The sequence below is a fragment of the Gymnoscopelus braueri genome (genome assembly GCF_963280865.1).
Source record: "Gymnoscopelus braueri genome assembly, chromosome: 7".
In the NCBI taxonomy this organism is placed as follows: Eukaryota; Metazoa; Chordata; class Actinopteri; order Myctophiformes; family Myctophidae; genus Gymnoscopelus; species Gymnoscopelus braueri.
This window is the reverse complement of record NC_137608.1, coordinates 15,130,769-15,150,440: the sequence shown is the minus strand read 5'-3', so window position 1 is coordinate 15,150,440 and position 19,672 is coordinate 15,130,769. Positions and strand designations below refer to the sequence as shown.

The window sequence follows — 19,672 nt, the reverse complement described above, 5'->3', positions numbered from 1 at the left end:
AACAAAATATTTTGAGATGAGGGGGGGGGTCCACGGACAAATATATATCATTTCGGGGGTCCTTTGACATGAAAAAAAGGTTTGAGAACCACTGATTATAGCAACAAACGTTTTTTTTTTTTTTTTTTAACTGTTAGGATTTAGAAGACATTTGTAGAATCCGACAGAAACAAAGATTTGAGTTAAAAATGTTCGCTTTAACAAATACATACTCAAAGATTTGCACAAATGTTAAAATGAATAGCAGATCTACATCTTGTATATCTGCTATTTTTTTAATAGCCAAAGAAATCCCAAAATGACACAGATGCGTTCCCGGTCTTAATGGGTTAAATGTACAAGAATGAGGAACATGAGGTCAGGTACCGCACTCGTTACACAAGTACGGATGCTTTATGAATTTTAAGCACTACTCTGCAAAAAAAAAATGCACAAAAACCCCTATGCAGATCGGCCTTAAGTGGGTCACAGCGTTTACCAAGGTCATTTTGAAACGGCCGCACCAGCTCATGAATAATCATCTCATCTGTACTCTAAGGACAACCATGTCCTTTCCCACCAACAAAGCCACCCCTAGGGCCCATATAGGCTGACGGTGGAAAGTAACTAAGTACATGTACTCAAGTACTGGGCTTAAGTACAATTTTGAGGTACTTTTGCTTTACTGGAGTATGCCCAATTTTCAGTACTTTTACTTCTACTCTTACTTCTACTTTTACTTCTACTCACAATGCGTCGCGATGCGACACATTGTGAGCTTGTAGATCTGCTATTTTCTTTCTTTTTTTGTATCTGTTATTTTCAAAACTTGTGAAACAGGATATTCTGCATGAGTACTTTCTACTTTTGGCACTTTAAGTACATTTTGATACCGATACTTTTGTACTTTTACTCAAGTCAATTTTGAACACCTGACTTGTACTTGTAACAGAGTATTTCTACATTGCAGTATTGATACTTTTACTTAAGTAAAACATGAGTACTTTTTCCACCACTGGCTGCGGTGCATGTGAGTGTGAACAGTGCATTACAGTGTCTTCTTACATTAAGCACAGCTCAGGTTGACGTGGTATTTCTGTGCTATAAAAGTGAGACACGTAATAGAAACATACTGTATCTCTTAAGAGAGATATTCCCCTTTGGTAGGAACATGTAGATCTCATTATGAGTTATGACTCAGAAAGAGTCCAACCCTGGTTCATGTTTGTTTTTACTCTCGTTAACTGATAATTACAAACAGGCAAATTATTTCTTCTAAAAGTATGATGCAGTGTACAGAAATGCTATCTGGGTCACGTTGCTGTATAGTTTGCATTTTGGACCTGGGCTCTACGGTAAACAATGGAGGAAAAGCAAGTAAACAGCGTCCTTGCGTATACACCTGAGGCAGCACGTTTTGGCAGACGATTCACGTTTTGGGGGGGATGAGCGACTTAAAGGAGAATTCCGCCTGATGTTTTTCCTACCTTTTATATGATGTTATGATATCCTAGGATGAGTGGTACTGTAGAAACATTTCATAACTCCATCCCGGGTCCTCCGCAGCTAAAAACCCACGCCTATGGGACTTGCTCTAAATCGCATATTTCAATAGCTTTTAGTTTTTTTGGGGTGAGATCTGACGTTCATAGTGACAGAACACTATTTTCAGTTCAGTATGTTTATTCAGATCTCACCCCCGCCCCCCCCCCCCCCCGCAAAAAAAATAAGCTATTAAAATGCGTGATTTAGAGCAAGTCCAATAGGCTTTTTAGCTGCAGCGGACCCGGGATGTACCATCTACCATGTCGTCCTAGGATATCATAACATCATATAAAAGGTATGTCGGACGGAATTCTCCTTTAAAGGGACACTTCACCCAAAAAAAACTTTGTTTCAATGGATTAGTCACCCCATGGAGACTTGAATTCATGGATATTTTTTAGTTTTTGTCTCATTCCTAAGACAATAATTTGATGACCAGCGGACCGGTAGGCAGCGGTTCCGGTAGGACGACTCGTTGTGTCTCCTACCGGAACCGCTGCCGGTTATCAAATTATTGTCTTAGGAATGAGACAAAAAACAAAAAAAATATCCATGAATTCAAGTCTCCATGGGGTGACTAATCCATTGAAACAAAGTTTTTTTGGGGTGAAGTGTCCCTTTAAGGCTTTTCAATAAAGTTGTGCTCTGTAGCGATCAGAACAGTGTTGTTGTTGTTGTTAAAGGAGTTGATGCTCCGTGGCTCAGCCAGCCAGGTGGCCACTGGGTTGGGGGGAGAGAGAGAGTGATGTGGAGGCTGGGGAGGAGGTGGAGGGGCTCCTCCTGAGACCATGCATTTGGATTACAAAACATCTCCAGTCATCTGTCGCCCTGTCTGAGATGACAAGCGTTTACCGGCTCAACAGACACCCCAGCATATTGGCAGGAATCACACAGCCGTGTTAGAGAGCTGCGTAAACCATCGCTTTTCTCTGTCCCTCTTGGTATATCTCTCTTTACAGCATGTTCTGTCTTTAACAGTTAGGGCAGCACTTAAAGGGGCACGAAAACCTATCCCTAGGTTGATTTGGTTTGCTTTCCTTTACAGAAGGGTACAACATGGCAGGCTGACATTAATCTTCCGCCACACATAAGGAATGTCATGTTCTAGTATGAGCAAATAGGGGAAGGGGATCAACGTCACGTGATTCCTTGTTTGACCCGGCAAAAACTCTGATGTGTGTCTCAAAGAAGATGATTATTGGCAGAATCGCGGAACGTTTCGAATATTTATTGAACCCGTTTTCATTTTTCACAAGATCAGTGGTTGACCTGGCTACAATACTTCACCATATGTTGCGCTATGACGAAATAAACCCACAAAATGCAACAATGTGTGCGTTCCGTAGTGCAATTCCAATGGGGAAAGCTGAATTGTTTCACCCGGAGAAGTAATGGCGGCTTCGGTCACGGCTTTCGGCCACGCCCCGAAATACTTAATGTGTGTCTCAAAGGATAGCACACCGTGACGTAGGCAATACAGCTGCAACTAATGCAATGCATAATGGGTGTGTTACTGTAGATTTAGGTGTGCCGGTGTGCAAGCATTAACAATACTGTTGACTACCGTCAATGCTTGCACATTGGCCCACCTAAATCTAACGCACTCGTTACGCATTGCATTAGCTGCGGCTCCATCGCTTACATCAGTGGTTCCCAACCAGTGGTCCGTGAGGAGTTTCCAGGTGGTCCCCAGCTAACTGATGGAGAGTTGGTGACCAAAAGGACTCTTATATATCTTTAACTCTTGAGAGTGCAAAATGAAACCAAATGGACCCTTACGGGTCCATTTGGTTTCATTTTACGCTCTCAAGAGTTAAACTATTGTTAAACATCTGCCTTACTTAATTTCTATAGTCTACACAATTAGAGGATGTAGAAGAAATAAATAATTGTCATTTTGGCAAAATCAACAAATCAACAAACGGTGGTTCCGTGGCTCAAATGCCAAATAAATAATGGACCTTGATATGAAAAAGGTTGAAAACCACTGGCTTACATCACAGGGTACTATAAGGTCAGCCTGCCATGTTTCTACCCTTCCGTAGCTTTCAACCTGTAAAGGAAAAACAAAATACAGCCTATAGCGTTTCATGCTTCTACACATGTTGTCTTATATGTACTGTATCTGACCTTCTGAACTTTCTCAACCGGCAGATGTAGGTAGGTTTATTAGGGGGTCAGACTTCAACATAAAGAGGGGGGAACCTCTTGGACTGCCTCCAGGGAGGAGGAGGAGGAGGGGAGTAGTTCTCTACCTGATGCTGGGCCTCCTCCAAGTTCCCACTGGCCCAGAGAGACAGTCCCAGACGATGTCGGATCTTGGCTTCGTCCTCGCGCCGAGCCAGCTGCTCCGCAAGCCGTAGGCCTGACAGAGAGAGAGGGAGTGGAGAGAGAGAGAGAGAGAGAGAGAGAAAGAGAGAGAGAGAGAGGCAAAAAAAAATGATTCAGAGCCACGAGCAGGTATCTTTCAGGTAACAGATGTAAGCGTAGCGTGGTGCTGATGTTCCGACAGCGAACATATTTGGGCGTATTTTGGCCTCAGCTGTAAAATACCTCTCACTGGGACTCAAAAAACGCAAACTCTCCGCCTCTCGGAGAGGCTGTTAGAAGCACTAATCCGGCTGCCTGGGTAATCAATGCACAGGATCGACTGACTGGCTGAGCAAACACAAACACACGTACTTGATGCTTGCATAAAAGAGAGAGACGGGCGACTCTCACCAAACAAACGTAGTAAAGCAATCACCAAATATTTACAAGCAAACGAGAGACCTAATGCAAACTCAAAAAGAACAGAGTCCGCCCGCCTTTGCTTAGCTTCGTTTGAGGAGCGTGTGCACGCTAATGAAGTCTACCAGAAGCCAATGAAAGTATCTGCTCGTGCACATTACGTGGGCGTACAGATGTGTGTGCGAACTTGTTTGTGCGAACTTGTGTGTGTGTGTGTGTGTGTGTGTGTGTGTGTGTGTGTGTGTGTGTGTGTGTGTGCGTTCCACTTCCAGCCGGCGTGCATTTTGTCAGATCCACCGTGCGTGCGTATGCCGTTTGTTTTTCACTTCCAATCCGTCGAGCAGCGAGCCGTGTGTCACATCTTTGCGTGCGTCCTCACAGTCAGCCCCGCCGCCGCGTTCTTGGTTCTGTCCAATTACGGAGATGAAAATGCCACTCCGTGGAGGAGGAGGAGGCTGACGAGAAAGGACAGACAGCCTGCACCGTTTGCCACGCTTTCACCCACAACAACGTGCTAAATGCACATCGCAAAGCACTACTGTGAGCTCAGAAACCAGGCTATTGCTCATGCACACAGACAGACTTGTTTACCTGTGTGTTGCATTGTTACTTTGGTAGGTTACAGTCTGTCTGTTCTCTCCGTTTTTGGGTGTGTGTGGAGGAGAGGGAGGGGGGAGGGGGGAGGTTGGGTGGCAAGCGAAAGAGAATAGGGTTTAACCCATTCAATCCGGGAACGCATCTCTTGTCATTTTAGATTTCTTTGGGCTATTCAAAAATAGCAGATCTACAAGCTCATAGCACTATGAGCTTGTAGATCTGCTATTTTTTGGAAAAATCGTGGAAAATGTGAGCAAATCTTGAATATATATATATTTTTAAGCAAACATTTGTAACTCAAATCTTTGCTTCTGGGGGTCCCTGGAACAAAATATTTTACAAATGTACACTTTAGAAAATATATATTCAAAGATTTGCGCTCATGATTCTCATGATTTTTCAAAAATAGCAGATCTACAAGCTCGTAGTGTGACACTCGGTGCTGCGCTGCGAGCTTGTATATCTGCTATTTTTTGAATAGCCCAAAGAAATAAAAAAAATGACACAGTATGCGTTCCCGGTCTAAACGGGTTAAATGGGCCAAGCTATGCCACCAGACCTCCTTTCCATTCTTGCTTTTCTAGGCATATTCCTGGAAGAAGCCGGTCTGTGTGTGTGTGTGTGTGCGTGTGACCCAGATAAGCGAAGAAGAACAGAAAGAGCGTGACCGGGAATACCCGGCCGATTTCCACACAAGGCCCGGGCACGGCACAGCCGCTACGCTCTCCCATAAGGGAGGGCTCTGTGTGGCTGCTGCTCCGTCTGTACCGCTCTCACACACAGTAGAGCTGGCAGCACTTTGAAGGCTGCGATACTTTGCCTTCTCCTTATCTCTCCCACAAACCCCCCACCTCCTCCTCCTCCTCCTCCTCTTGCCCTCCTTCCTCTCTGCTGTCTGCTCTGTTTCTCTCTGTTGTCCCCTTCTCCCCTTCCCCTCCTGTATTCCTCCCCCCCCCCTCTCTCTCTCTCTCTCTCTCTCTCTCTCTCTCTCTCTCTCTCTCTCTCACTACCTGTTTGTTTGATCTAGACTGTTGTGGCAGTGCATGCCGGGAGTCAGGTTGCTGCTTAGGGCTCATTAAGGCTCCGGTAGCTGGAGAAGAGGAAATGGATCTAAATTATCCTCTTCTCTCTCTGACAGCCTCAACTCCTTCATTCTTCTCCTTACCCCACCTCTGAGTCTTTTAATACACACACACATACATACATACATACAGTACATGTACACACACACACACACACACACACACACACACACACACACACACACACACACACACACACACACACACACACACACACACACACACACACACACACACACACACACACACACACCTCACTCTCTCTACTGTTGCTGCGATAGTTCTTCATGATCAAGCTTGATAAAAAACAGCCCTATTCCGTGTCGCCTTTATTCTCCAGCTGACACCAAAATAATACTGTGAGTCATCTCTCTCTCCTCCAAATCACTCCATTCCCTGTTTCCCTCTATCTCTATCTAGATCTCGTTCTCTCGTTCTCTCTCTCTGCCTCCCTCCCTGGCTCCTTCCCTCCGTCTATCTCTCAATCACTGTGTGTTCTCCCATGCTTGTATCATTCAGTGCTTGATGTATACTTAAGGTGTCGCGCACCAAAAATAGCAATCTACAAGCTCACGACACGTTGCAGCGTAACATGACGTGAACCTGTAGATTGGCTATTTTCAGTCACGACACCCACGCGCAAATAATGCGTAGCCTGCGCGCTAGTTCTGGCAGATACACGGTAGGTTTACACGCATGTGCATGTAAACCTATGTAGGTGATGTATTGTATGTGACGCGTCAAGCAGCTGACCAAATTGGCGGTCTCTACTTAAGCTCACCTGATTCATTGTACTATCTCTTGCTGTCAGTGCTGCCACTGAATGTTGTATGAGCTTTGTTTTGCTCCCAGCACCACCAGTAGTCTCTGCTGTCCCCAAGGGTTCTGTTACCCCCTGGGGGAGGTGTGTGTGTGTGTGTGTGTGTGTGTGGGGGGGGGGGGTGTATATATCTCCCTGCTTGTAAATGGTTGTCTTCCAATAACAGTATAGCAGAGCCTAAATATAATATTCACACATTTACATTTTATAAATAAAATGTTCTCTATTATTGGTCCCAATCTGTTGGGTGAGTTCTCTGACTGAACTGGGTCTTGTCAGTGTCTGTGTGTGTGTGCGTGCCTTTGGTGTGTGTGTGTGTGTGTGCCTTTGGTGTGTCAGTGTGTGTGTGTGTGTGTGTGTGTGTGTGTGTGTGTGTGTGTGTGTGTGTGCGTGCCTGTCAGTGTGTGTGTGTGTGTGTGTGTGTGTGTGTGTGTGCGTGCCTTTGGTGTGCCCTGGAGGCACACAGTCACGTCCTGGTGGCTGACATGAGTACGAGGCCGTGGCTGGCTGCACCCTGAAGAGCATCTAGAGAACACTTTAAAGGCTGGCTGACAGCTGGGAGATCCTCTCTGCAGCCCTGAGGGCCCACGTGTGTGTGTGTGTGTGTGTGTGTGTGTGTGTGTGTGTGTGTGTGTATGTGTATGTGTATGTGTATGTGTATGTGTATGTGTGTGTGTGTGTGTGTGTGTGTGTGTGTGTGTGTGTGTTGGCACTGGGTGCAGCGCCAACACACACACACACACACAGCCATACTGCACACATAACTTTACATACGCGTACACACACAACATGTGTGCATGCCCGTGAGGGGACATATTCACATGCATTGTGTGACATGAAAAGAACACTGGTGGTGAGGCTCATGCGTGCACGCCCACACTCACACACACACACACACACACACACACACACGCACACACGCACACACGCACACACACGCACACACGCATGCATATGCATACATAAGCCATTACTTTTGATCTATCCTTTTGATCAGGACCGCACTTCAAGAACACGGTCTATAGTACTCACATAGCCATATGCATGCACACACATACTGTACGCACACACACACACACACACATACTGTACACACACACACATGGACACGCACACACACTTAAACCCACTTGAGGCACTGTGACTATGAGGAGGGTAAGGCCACACAAATTGCCACCTAATTAATGAATTTCCTGATGAAAAATGAATTTAATAAGAAGGAACCTGCAGGCAATCTGAATGCATACTGCTGTCTCGCTGCTCACTGTGAGGCTTGCACAGCACACACACACACACACACACACACACACACACACACACACACACACACACACACACACACACACACACACACACACACACACACACACACACACACACACACACACACATACACACACACACACAATACAACAGATCGTATTCATAACAGATCATATTCAACAATAATTTTGCTAAGTTACATGAGGGCAATATTTTGTACGTGACAGCTTGCGTATGAACGTTCATACTGTTCTCTCTCCAGTGGGCCTTTTATTATCTTCTATCTATCTTCTTCTAATCTTATCTTACAATAAATGCCCGAAATCTCTGTACGTAAGTATGTACAGTACGTCTGTAGTTCACGTATCTCGAGAACCGTCCGACCGTCTGACTCCAAACTCGCCGATGCCGATGACCCAAGGGACTCGACCACGACCCGCGAGGTCGAGTCAGGATTTCAGAGGCAATTATGCGGGCTGCGGGTGAGCGGGTCAGCCGCTCTCACACGCAAAAAAGAAAAAAATGTTTTAGCCCATGACAATGTTGTGCTACTGTAGACATTTAAAGCGACTTTGGGTACTTAAAAGAGCGCTATATAAATTTGAGCTATTCTGATGATGATTATCTTTTTTTTCCCACCGCGGGTCGCGACGCGGGGCGGGTTGAGCCATAGATTTATATATGGCTGGGTTGGGTTCCGTGGCGGGGCGGGGCGGGTCATGAAAAAACCAGACCCGCACATCACTACTGCTTACACAGTCAAATCCTCCGTGTTCATTTACCTCTGAGCGTGTGCAAATGCAACCAAATGGACCTGCATTTGGACACTGCTCAGAGGTGGAAACGCTCAGCATATGAGGTGGAAACCTCCTATGTCCAAAACTGTTAGGATAAGGATAATTCCTTTTAACAGGTCGTTCATGAAAGTCCTTGCGGTCTTGTTTCCAATGAGAACCTGTGAGCAATTGGGGTTAAGAGTCTTGCTCAGGGACAAATTTCATATCATCGGCGCATATGCTGGGATAGCCTGGAATCGAACCTGGGGCAACCAGGGCCAGCCTGGTTCCCTAGGCGGGCTCACTAACCACTCAGCTATGGCCGCCCCTACTATTTAAAAATAGCAAACAGCAGTTCGACAAGCTCAAAACGCGCCGCCATTTTTGCTACTTTTGTGAGACACTGTAGCAGTGTTGATTTCGTCGACTAAAACTATGACGAAAAATGTTTGTCGAATACCTTTTTTCACTGACGAAAACTAAATAAAAACTAAATAAAAACTAAGCTACGATGACTAAAACTAAGACTAAATATATTGACTATTTTGTCAACAAATAAAAACTAGACTAAAATGTTAGGGAGTGACTAGTGGAGAAGAGATCCAGTAGAACTAAGAGACAAGTCATTTTATGTTTGGTTACGCTCGGGTCGCAGCACAGATCGGCTTGTAGATCGGCATGCATTTCAGCATGCAACCAAGTGTAAAATCAGCCATTACAACGCCCATCAAGGCACCGCCAAAATACATTTTAGTCGACTAAATCAACTGTAGATTTAGTCGACTATAACTAGACTAAAAGTAAAACATTTCAGATTTCAGAAAATATGACTAAAACTAAATGGAATTTTATTCAAAAGACTGACTAAAACTAAATCAAAATTTGCTGTCAAAATCAACACACTGTAGTATGACGAAGTAGGGCACGAATTCACGATACAAAACATAAAAAAATATGGAGATACGAGGTTTCTCGCCGACAGCAACAAAAATGGATAAATTATGGTGATTATACAGAACTGCAGCCATTTCCCAGTCTTTACAGTTAACACTACCGCTATCGCAACCACAAGTATTTATTCATAATCACAAACCCCCTGCAGAAATATGCACACTGACGTGCTTATCTCCTGTATGAAGTTTTTCTATGAGCTTACTGAACATCTGCAGGGGGGGCCTGTGTGTTTCTTTGTTTATTTTTCGGTTTATCATAAATTCCCATTGATCCCCCCGTATCATATGTAAAGCAGTGGCGCTGCCTCTCGCCCCAAAATATCTGAATAATATTTAATTTGCATTGCATTACTTGACTCTTAACCCATTAAGACCGGGAACGCATCTGTGTGTCATTTTCAGATTTATGTGGCTATTAAAAAAATAGCAGATATACAAGCTCATAGCGCGGCACTCGGTGCCGCGCTATGAGCTTGTAGATCTGCATTTTTTTTTGAAAGAATCATGAAAATGTGTGCAAATCTTTGAATACATTTTTTCTAAGCGAACATTTTTTACAAAAATCTTTGCTTCTGGGGGGTCCCTGGAACAACATATTTTGAGATAGAGGTCCGCGGCCAAATACATGTCATTTTGGGGGTCCTTGAGATGAAAAAGCTTGAGAACCACTGATCATAGCAATATGAGTTTTTTCAAAAAACTGTTAGGATTTAGAAGACATTTGTAGAATCCCCAGCCCAGATGCAAAGATTTTGAGTTACAAACGTTCGCTTAAAAACATCGACACAATCAAAGATTTGCACACATTTTCACGATTTGTCAGAAAATAGCAGATCTACAAGTTCATCGCGCGGCACTCGGTGCCGCACTATGAACTTGTATATCTGCTATTTTTGAATAGCCAAAGAAATCAAAAAATGACACAGATGCGTTCTCGGTCTTAATGGGTTAAAGTCGATGCGTGGAAGGCCCATAATAACAGGATTAGTTGGTAAAATACATCCATTGATAAAAACAAAAAAAACAATGGTATGTTAATCAGAATGAAGAGCATCTGTCTGATATTCTGTTGAGGCTTGGCTGCCCTTTATATGCTAAATTATACACAATCAATTGTTTACACGCTCAGAGTTAAATGAATGCTGAGGGATTTTTTTATTGTGCAGAAAGAAGAGCTGGGATGCGTCAGTTAGCACGTAGAATGACACAAATTATTTGTTTATCTCTCAGTAATTAACTTCAGCTGTCTTTTTTTGGAAAACACAGTGGAAAATTAACACTGGTCACACACACACACACACACGCACACACGCAAGCACACACACACACACACACAGTGGTGGAAAGTAACTATGTACATTTACTCAAGTACTGTACCTAAGTACAGTACTTGTAATGCGACGCGTTGTGAGCTTGTAGATCTGCTATTTTGAAACATTTGAGTACTTTTACTTTTGTTACTTTAAGCATATTTTGTACTTTTACTCAAGTCACATTTTGAACACAGGCCTTTTACTTGTAACAGTCTTTTTATATTGTGGTATTGCTACTTACTTAAGTAAAATATCGGAGTACTTCGTCCACCACTGCGCGCACACACACACACACACACACACACACACACACACACACACACACACACACACACACACACACACACACACACACACACACACACACACACACACACACACACACACACACACACACACACACACACACACACACACACAAACCCACGCACGCACGCACACACAAGCACACAGTAAAAATCCTCAGGTCCATTTTGGTTCCATTTGTACAGTATGCTCTCAAGAGTTAAATTAACAAGTGAGTATTTCTCTGCGTACAGACACACACGCACGCACATTTTGAGGTCACACGGTGTCACTATCTGCACTAGTTTATGGATGCATTCCTGGTGCCTCTCTCCAATTAATCTTTTTCAGGAAACAAAAACAAAACCCAGGCAGTGCAGCGTGAAAAGAAGATGAAAAAAGAAAGAAAAAGTAAAAAAAAAAAAAGACAGATCAGCATGATGAGGAGAAAATAGAAAAACTAGAGGGGGAACAGGGGGAGAAAAAAAAGAAGAAAAAAAAAACCTTGGCAACTTTTAGGGCTGGGTAGGTTGGGCCAGGAATAATTGGCTGTCAAGGATGGTGAAGGCGGTGTTCTTTTTTCAAAGCCCCGGTCCGGAGGAACAAACCAAGGACAAAACAGGGGACAACAGGGGAGGACAGGGCTGCTGGAGATAGAGTGGCCTGTCGCCTCTGCTTCCATTAAACCATTAAGACCGGGAACGCATCTGTGTGTCATTTTAAGATTTCTTTGAGCTATTTAAAAATAGCAGATCTACAAGCTCATAGCGCGGCACCGAGTGCTATGAGCTTGTAGATCTGCTGTTTTTGAAAAATCTTGAAAATGTGTGCAAATCTTTGAATATATATATATTTTTAAAGCGAACATTTTAAATTCTAATCTTTGCTTCTGGGGGGTCCCTGGAACAAATCATTTTGAGATGGGTTGTCCGCGGCCAAATACATATAATTTTGGGGGTCCTTGAGAACCACTGATATAGAAAAACATACGTTTTTCAAAAAACTGTAGGATTAAGAAGACATTTGTAGAATCCCCAGAAGCAATCATTTGAGTTACAAATGTTTGCTTTCAAAATATATATATATTCAAAGATTTGCACACATTTTTGCACAAGATTTTTAGCAGATCTACAAGCTCATAGCGCGGCACTCGGTGCCGCGCTATGAGCTTGTAGATCTGCTATTTTTGAATAGCCAAAGAAAAAATTATTCTTTCCCGGTCTAAATGGGTTAAAGCTCAACGAGCGCGGCCTGGAGAAGGTGTCTGTCTGGGCCCGCCGCACGCTACGCCACGCCACGGTGCCGCAGGCCCGGATGATTCAAATAAAGCAGATAGAGGATGAGTAGGCGTATTCCTGGTGCTCCCCCCCAGCGACCCCTCCCCTCCCAGTGGGGGGTGAAATAACCAACGTCGACTCGCCGCCCCCACTCCCCTGGTTTCTCTCGATATGCAAAGCGGCTCAAGGGGGATGCGTGTACATGCGTTGGGCGTGTCTGTGCATGCCGAGAGACAGAAGAAGCAGGGACCCCCCACTAGATAACATTGTGTTGCAGATTAAACTTTTTCATATAGATTTCATAGACTTGTTTGACAGCATATCATTGTGTAGTGTTGTGCTGGATTCATGTTAATGTGTATTTTCAGACAACCCCCCCATCTTTGCTGAAAAAAAAGCCAATCTACAAGCTTGTAGATCTGCTATTTTCAGCTATTTCAGAATAGGGATGCTAGGTGGTTAATGTAAAAAAAAAATCCTATCACACAAAGATTTGGCGGACCCCCTGTAGTAGCTCTGAGGACCCCCTAGGGGTCCCGGACCCCCCGCTGAAGACCCCTACTTCGTCGTATGACGAATAGCGAAAATAGCCGAACTACAAGCTCACAAGGCCTCGTTATTTTCGCTTTTTTTGAGAGGGGATGTTGAAAATGTGTGACATTTAAAAAATAATCTTCGCCTTTAATGACATACCCAAAAATATGGACAACAGGTTCAAAGTGGGTCATGAGCGCGGTGAAGGCCATGCGTGTGGCTGCTCGTCACGTCCTTCGGTGACAAACACTTCTCGCATTGTCATTGCAATAATAATGGCTTTTGGAGAGGCCTGGCTGGCTGGCTGGCTGGCGTTTTATTTTTTTCATTTATTTATTCACCATAATCTGCAGGGCACAATGAAGCGTGAGAGGCAGAAGTGTGTCAGGTAGAGGGTGTGAAAAGATCCCGTTGGCAGCTTGTCGGGGAAGTGCCACTGGAGAGAGAGGGCTGCATATAGAGAGGTGTGAAGAATGGTGAACAATAAAGCAGGCCAAATGCCCCGGCAGTGTGTAGCACTGTGTGCACAGATATACTGTCTATGTGCAACGAGCTCTCCACTGCCTGTATGTACATGTATGTACTGTATGCATGTGCTGCACATACAGTACAATGACAATGCTCACAATGCCTATACAGCAGTGGTTTTCAATGTAAAGGTCCATTATTGATTCGGCATTTGAGCCACGGACCACCGTCTGATGAGATTTTGCCTCTCAGACCCAAAGCCTAGAATATTTTGTTATCGTTGGATAATATTTTGTCCACAATTCCATGCTGTCTTGATGTTGGTGCCAATTAGAGATAGTAGGCAAAATAACAACTATTTAATTAAGTAATGCAGATGTTTAAAAATAATGTTACTCTTGAGAGCATAACATTTTACTCTCTAAAGAGTTAAAGATCTGTAAGGGTCCATTTGATTACCAATTTCCATCATTTAGCTGGGGACCACCTGGAACCCCTTCAAGGACCACAGGTGGTCCTTGGACCACTGGTTGAGAACCACTGCTATACAGTATACACATAAGAATAGAATGGACAGTGGGTATTTTACTCCTGCGCCACCTGAGCCCCCTTGGGTTGAGCACCCCTTGGGTTGTTGTTTTCTAAAGCAGTGGAGGTAGGTTTGTTAGCAGCCGTTCTCGCTGCTGTTCCAACCCGTATAGTGAATTTGGATTTCCACAGATGCATCATCAGAAGGCAGATATGATAGTCTGGCTTCTGACTACTACTACTATTACTTATGATGCATATAGGTAAAGGTATTTTAAACACGTGCGCGCGCGCGCACACACACACACACACACACACACACACACACACACACACACACACACACACACACACACACACACACACACACACACACACACACACACACACCCTAATAAAAACATAGCAAAGGCTTAGCTTAAGAAATAGGCACAGAAAGAAATTCATATGCACGATAGCGTGAATTCCACCAACTCCTAAACCCAGGCAGCTTATAGACATCAAAGTCAATCCTCATTGCTGCTTGCCCTCGCACTCACCTTCCTGCAGGTACATGACAGCCTGGGAGTAGTTCTGCAGGGCGTGGTGTGTCCTCCCCAGGCTGCCGTAGGCCAGCGTCTTCGCCGCCAGGTCGTTGGTCTGCGCCGCCACGCTCAGGTGCTGCTCCTGGAACACCACGGCCCGCTCGTAGTTCCCCAGCGACTCGTAGGTGAGGCCCAGCATGCCGTAGGCGCGGCCCTGGCGGGCCGGGCTGCCCGTCTCCTCGGCGATCTCCAGGTCGCTCTGGTGGCAGCGCAGCGCCGTCTCGTACTCGCCCATGGACTGGTAGACGGTGCCCAGGCCGCAGCTGGCGTCGCCCTCCAGCAGCCGGTCCTGGGTGTCGCGGGCGATGGCCAGCTGGCGCTCCAGGCAGGAGATGGCCTGCTCGTAGTTGCCCAGCTGGCTGTGCAGGGCGCCCAGCTCGCCGTAGGCCGCGGCCTTGCCGCCGCACTCCCCGAGCTCGTGGGCCACCACCAGACGCTTCTCGAAGCACACCAGCGACTGCTGCAGGTTCCCCATGGCCCTGTGTGGGAGAACGAGGAGAGAATATTCATGGCAGTTGGTGTAAAGTAGCTAAGTACATTTACTCAAGTTCTGTACTTTTGAGGATTTTTTACTTTACTGGGGTATTTCCCATTTTCAATACTTTTACTTCTACTCCACTACATCTCTGAGACAAATATTGCACTTTTACTCCACTACAATTATTTGACAGCTTTAGTTACTAGTTACTTTGCAGATATAAATTATTACATTATAAAACATACATTAACCACTTTAGCCCTACTTTATACATAGGCTAATTGAAAATAGCAGATCTACAAGCTCACAACGTGTCACATCGCGACTCGTTGTGAACTTGTAGATCTGCTATTTTCAAACATTTTAGTACTTTTACTTTTGGTACTTTAAGTACATTTTGATACCAATACTTTTGCACTTTTACTCAAGTTAATTTAGAATTCCGGACTTTTACTTGTAACTGAGTATTTCTGAATTGCAGTATTGCTACTTTTACTTAAGTACGTTTTTGTGAGTACTTTTTCCACCACTGATATTCAGGCTGGCTGGCTGGGAGTGACGGGGACAGGTTGGGTCAGTGTGAAGCAGACTGGGGTCTGAGATAATAATCAAATAATAATCCTATACCCCGCAGGTACCAAGCTGTCTTTGTTGGTATTTGCTGCTAAAAACTATTAAACGCAAAGAACATTCCTCTAAGCGCAGTAAAACAGAGTCCTCCTAACCCTATATAGGCTTTGACAGCGAGTCATCTATGCAGATGACTCGCAGATCTATATGCCCCTGAAAAAATATGACACCACCTCCCTGAACACACTGATCGACTGTCTGAAGGACATAAAAGCATGGATGGCCCTGAATTTCCTTAACTTTAATGAAAGTAAAACAGAGGTCATGGTGTTCAGACCCAGCACCGCCTGCGACACCTCCTCTGGGCCCCCTGCAGCCTTTTCTAAAACCAGTGGTCACTAACCTTGGTGTCAAATTGGACAGCGATTTTAAGTTTGACAAACAGATTAACTCTGTTGTTAAATCCAGCTTTTATCAGCTGAGGCTGTCAAGTCAAGTCTGCTGTAACCCTCTCTGATTTTGAACGTCTTATCCATGCTTTTTTGAAAATTCAGATTGAGAAGCTGCTGCTTCCCCAGGCATTGTGTCAATCGATGTCTTGTTCATTGTGTGTGTTCTCTTGTTTATTTTAGTATTTTACTGAGTGTACAGCACTTTGGTTCAACACTGTTGTTTTTAAATGTGCTCTATAAATAAAGTGAATTGGATAGGATTGGATATATACATTATCTGTCTGCTTATCTCTTATCAAGGGAATAAAACATGTCTGTATTATCTAATGTGGCAAATATGGCCTGCAGGGTGCTATTACAGGACAGAGACAGAGAACTTAAGTACAATTTTGAGGTATCCTTACTTTACTTGAGTACTTCCAATTCTCAGTACTTTTACTTCTACTCCACTACATCTCAGAGGCAAGTATTCAATTATTATTATTATTATTATTATTCTTTTTTAAAGATTATTTTTGGGCTTTTTATGCCTTAATTTAGAGAGGGATAGGGAAATTAGGCTGACAGGAAATGGGGAGAAAGATGGGGGGTGACACGCAGCAAAGATCGTCGGGAACGGGAGTCGAACTTGCGACACGCTGTCAGGCTGGCATTGCAGCCTAGGGTGCCTGTACCGTCAATCCGTCATGCTACGGCCCAGGCCACTCCAATACAATTATATGAAACTTTAGTTACTAGTTACTTTGTATATTTTGATTATTATTACAAAACATACATTAACCACTTCAACCCTATAGTATATATGTTACAGGGAAATTGGCATTCCAGGGAAATTGAAAGGGGTACGCTTGTTTTCACCGCCCCTCAGGCAATTCTGTAGAATCAACACTAGAGGGCAATGCAAGCCAGACATGAGCCCCACACCACACACGCACGCATGCACACGCACACAACCGAGCACGCACACACGCATGCGCACGCGCACGCGCGCGCACACACACACACCCGCGAACAGCCTTATTCCATGCAGTTGAAGCACAAGGGGGCGGGCCTGGCGGGCTATGTTAGTGCAGTGAGTGGCACTTGGGGCAAACGCAGTCCCCACAACATCATTTACGATTCTGTGCCTATCGGTACATAACTCGGACGGCGCTTAAGTCTGCTGAGTCGGCGCGCCTCCGTCATGGTCCAAAACTATACTTTATCAGCGAAAAAAAAGTAGTCCGCGGTTGTTTGAAAAAGTAATGTCCCAAGCGGGAGTCAAACCCAGGCTCCCAGTGGTAGTGGGTGGGGAGTCCAATGATTATCGAAGTGCGCCACTGAGGCCTGTACTAGTGGTGTAAAGTAACAAACTAGATTTACTCAAGTACAATTTTGAGGTATTCGTACTTTACTTGAGTATTTCTCTCATATTATCCATTTTATTTTCAGCGTTCCCCTAGCGTAGCTTCCTGGTTGCTATGTTGTTGTTGTGGTCGTCGTCCTCGCATCAAAGCCCCGCCTCGCAGCACCGCCCCGCGCCTATAAAACAAGCGCTCCCCTTTCAATTTCCCTGGAATGCCAATTTCCCTGTGACATAAACATTTCGGCCGACACATCGTGAGCTTGTAGATCTGCTATTTTCAAAAGAACCTTTTTGAAAACTTGTGAAATGGGACATTCTGCATAATGAATACTTTTACTTTTGTACTTTAAGTATATTTTGATACTAATACTTTTGTACTTTTACTCAAGTAAATTTTGAATTCCGGACCTTTACTTGTAACAGAGTATTTCTACATTGCAGTATTGATACTTTTACTTTAGTAACAAATGTGAGTACTTTTTCCACCACTGGTTTGTGTGTTTGCACGTGCGTGCGTGAGTGGTCATGTACGTACAGTATGCAAGAAAGCCAGCATTGAGATTGCCAGAGAATGAGAAAAAGACTGAGCTGTGATATTTTTTACATAAATTGGACTGGGGGTGAAATGTAATGCTATTTACCATCCACATGCCCTCGATGGGTCAGCTGTCACTGTCCCGTTATTATACAGTATATTATATGACTGAGAGAGGCGTTAATCCCATCTCTATGTTTTCAACTGCCTGCAACGGGCTTCAGAGAGACTGCCTTCACATTCTCAGGCCCTGCAACAATGGTTGGATGTGGTTTCAGAAGGAGCATTAGCCAGAATATAGAGCCTTGAGAGCAATTAATGTTGTGAGATATGAGAGATGGGAGAGAGAGGGGGGAGGGGGGGGCTTAAGGAGAGAGAATGGGCTGTGATGGCTATTATTATTCCCTCCTGAACCCCATGCACGGCTCATATTGTCTGGTGTCTGATTGCTATGGTGGCTTGTTGATGATGATGATGCACAGTGAAAGCAAATCTATGCTTTGGCGAAGAGCTATATACTGCATTGTGACGCGTTGAGACCATAGACAGTACAAATAATGGACAGCGTTCCGCCCATACACTCTACAGACCGTAAATGAAGCCTATTGGTCAGCCATTTCAAAACCACCATCTTTCTATATCGCGCCATATCCTATGACACTGGAAATGAATGCTATTGGTTGGGTAGCTTCTCAATCAAATGCGGGGGGCGGGGAATGAATGCTATTGGTTGTGTAGCTTGTCAATCAAATCATCAATCATCAATTTTTAAAGAAATGGGACCATAATGTACCAAAACGCATATCATGGTGATTGAAAGAAGACTTTAAACTAGCGACTTGGAAGCATATAGTATTTATGACAATGTTTATTAAAGGTATAATGACATTCACTTTTACACCACATTCAAAGTCTTTGTCCTGGTCCTTCAAAAGTGTACAAAAAGTTTTAAGTGAAAATTCCATTCCAGTGATCCATGGCAGGTGTTTTTCTATCACATTTCTAAAGCCTTTTCAACTGCAATGAAAAAAGAAATCTTTGCCTGCGGGTGTCGCTGGTGAGGGATTTTGCCTGTCAATCATCGCCTCTGCTCCGCCCCCCCCCAAAGGAAAGGATAGGGGAGGGGAGGGGCGAGGAGGAGAGTGGGCGGGATTAATCGACTGTGACCTCACTGTCGAAGGGCCAAGCTCAGATTACTTTTCAGCCTAATTATTCAGAAAACCCCAGACCACAGAAAATCCACTGAATGTTCTAAGTTCAGGTTTTTTGGGTGTAATTGAGGTCATAACCCCCCAAATAAAACATTGAAAATAAAAAAAGTGAAAATGAATGTCATGATACCTTTAAGGTAAGAAAATCCAGTCTTAAGTTCGGCAAAACCCCACCCACTTGCATTGAGTTATTTATTCTGACACCAGCAGGGGTAAAACAGCTAAACTAAAAAAGGCCATTCATATGAACTGTCACTTCCTATATAGCAGGGTTCCCCAATAGGTGGCCCGCGGGCCACTTGCGGCCCACAAGGGGCAACTGTCCGGCCCGCACCAACCCCTGTCAC

General features: G+C 44.4%; 1 protein-coding gene across 1 annotated transcript in view; it reads right to left on the bottom strand.

Moving 5' to 3' along the window:
* LOC308087860 (tetratricopeptide repeat protein 28-like) overlaps positions 1-19,672 on the bottom strand; it is a 369,778-nt gene that overhangs the window by 42,162 nt on the left and 307,944 nt on the right. Inside the window, 2 exon segments of the mRNA XM_080432067.1 lie at positions 3,780-3,889; positions 14,690-15,213. Coding sequence (XP_080288193.1) covers positions 3,780-3,889; positions 14,690-15,213 — 634 coding nt within the window.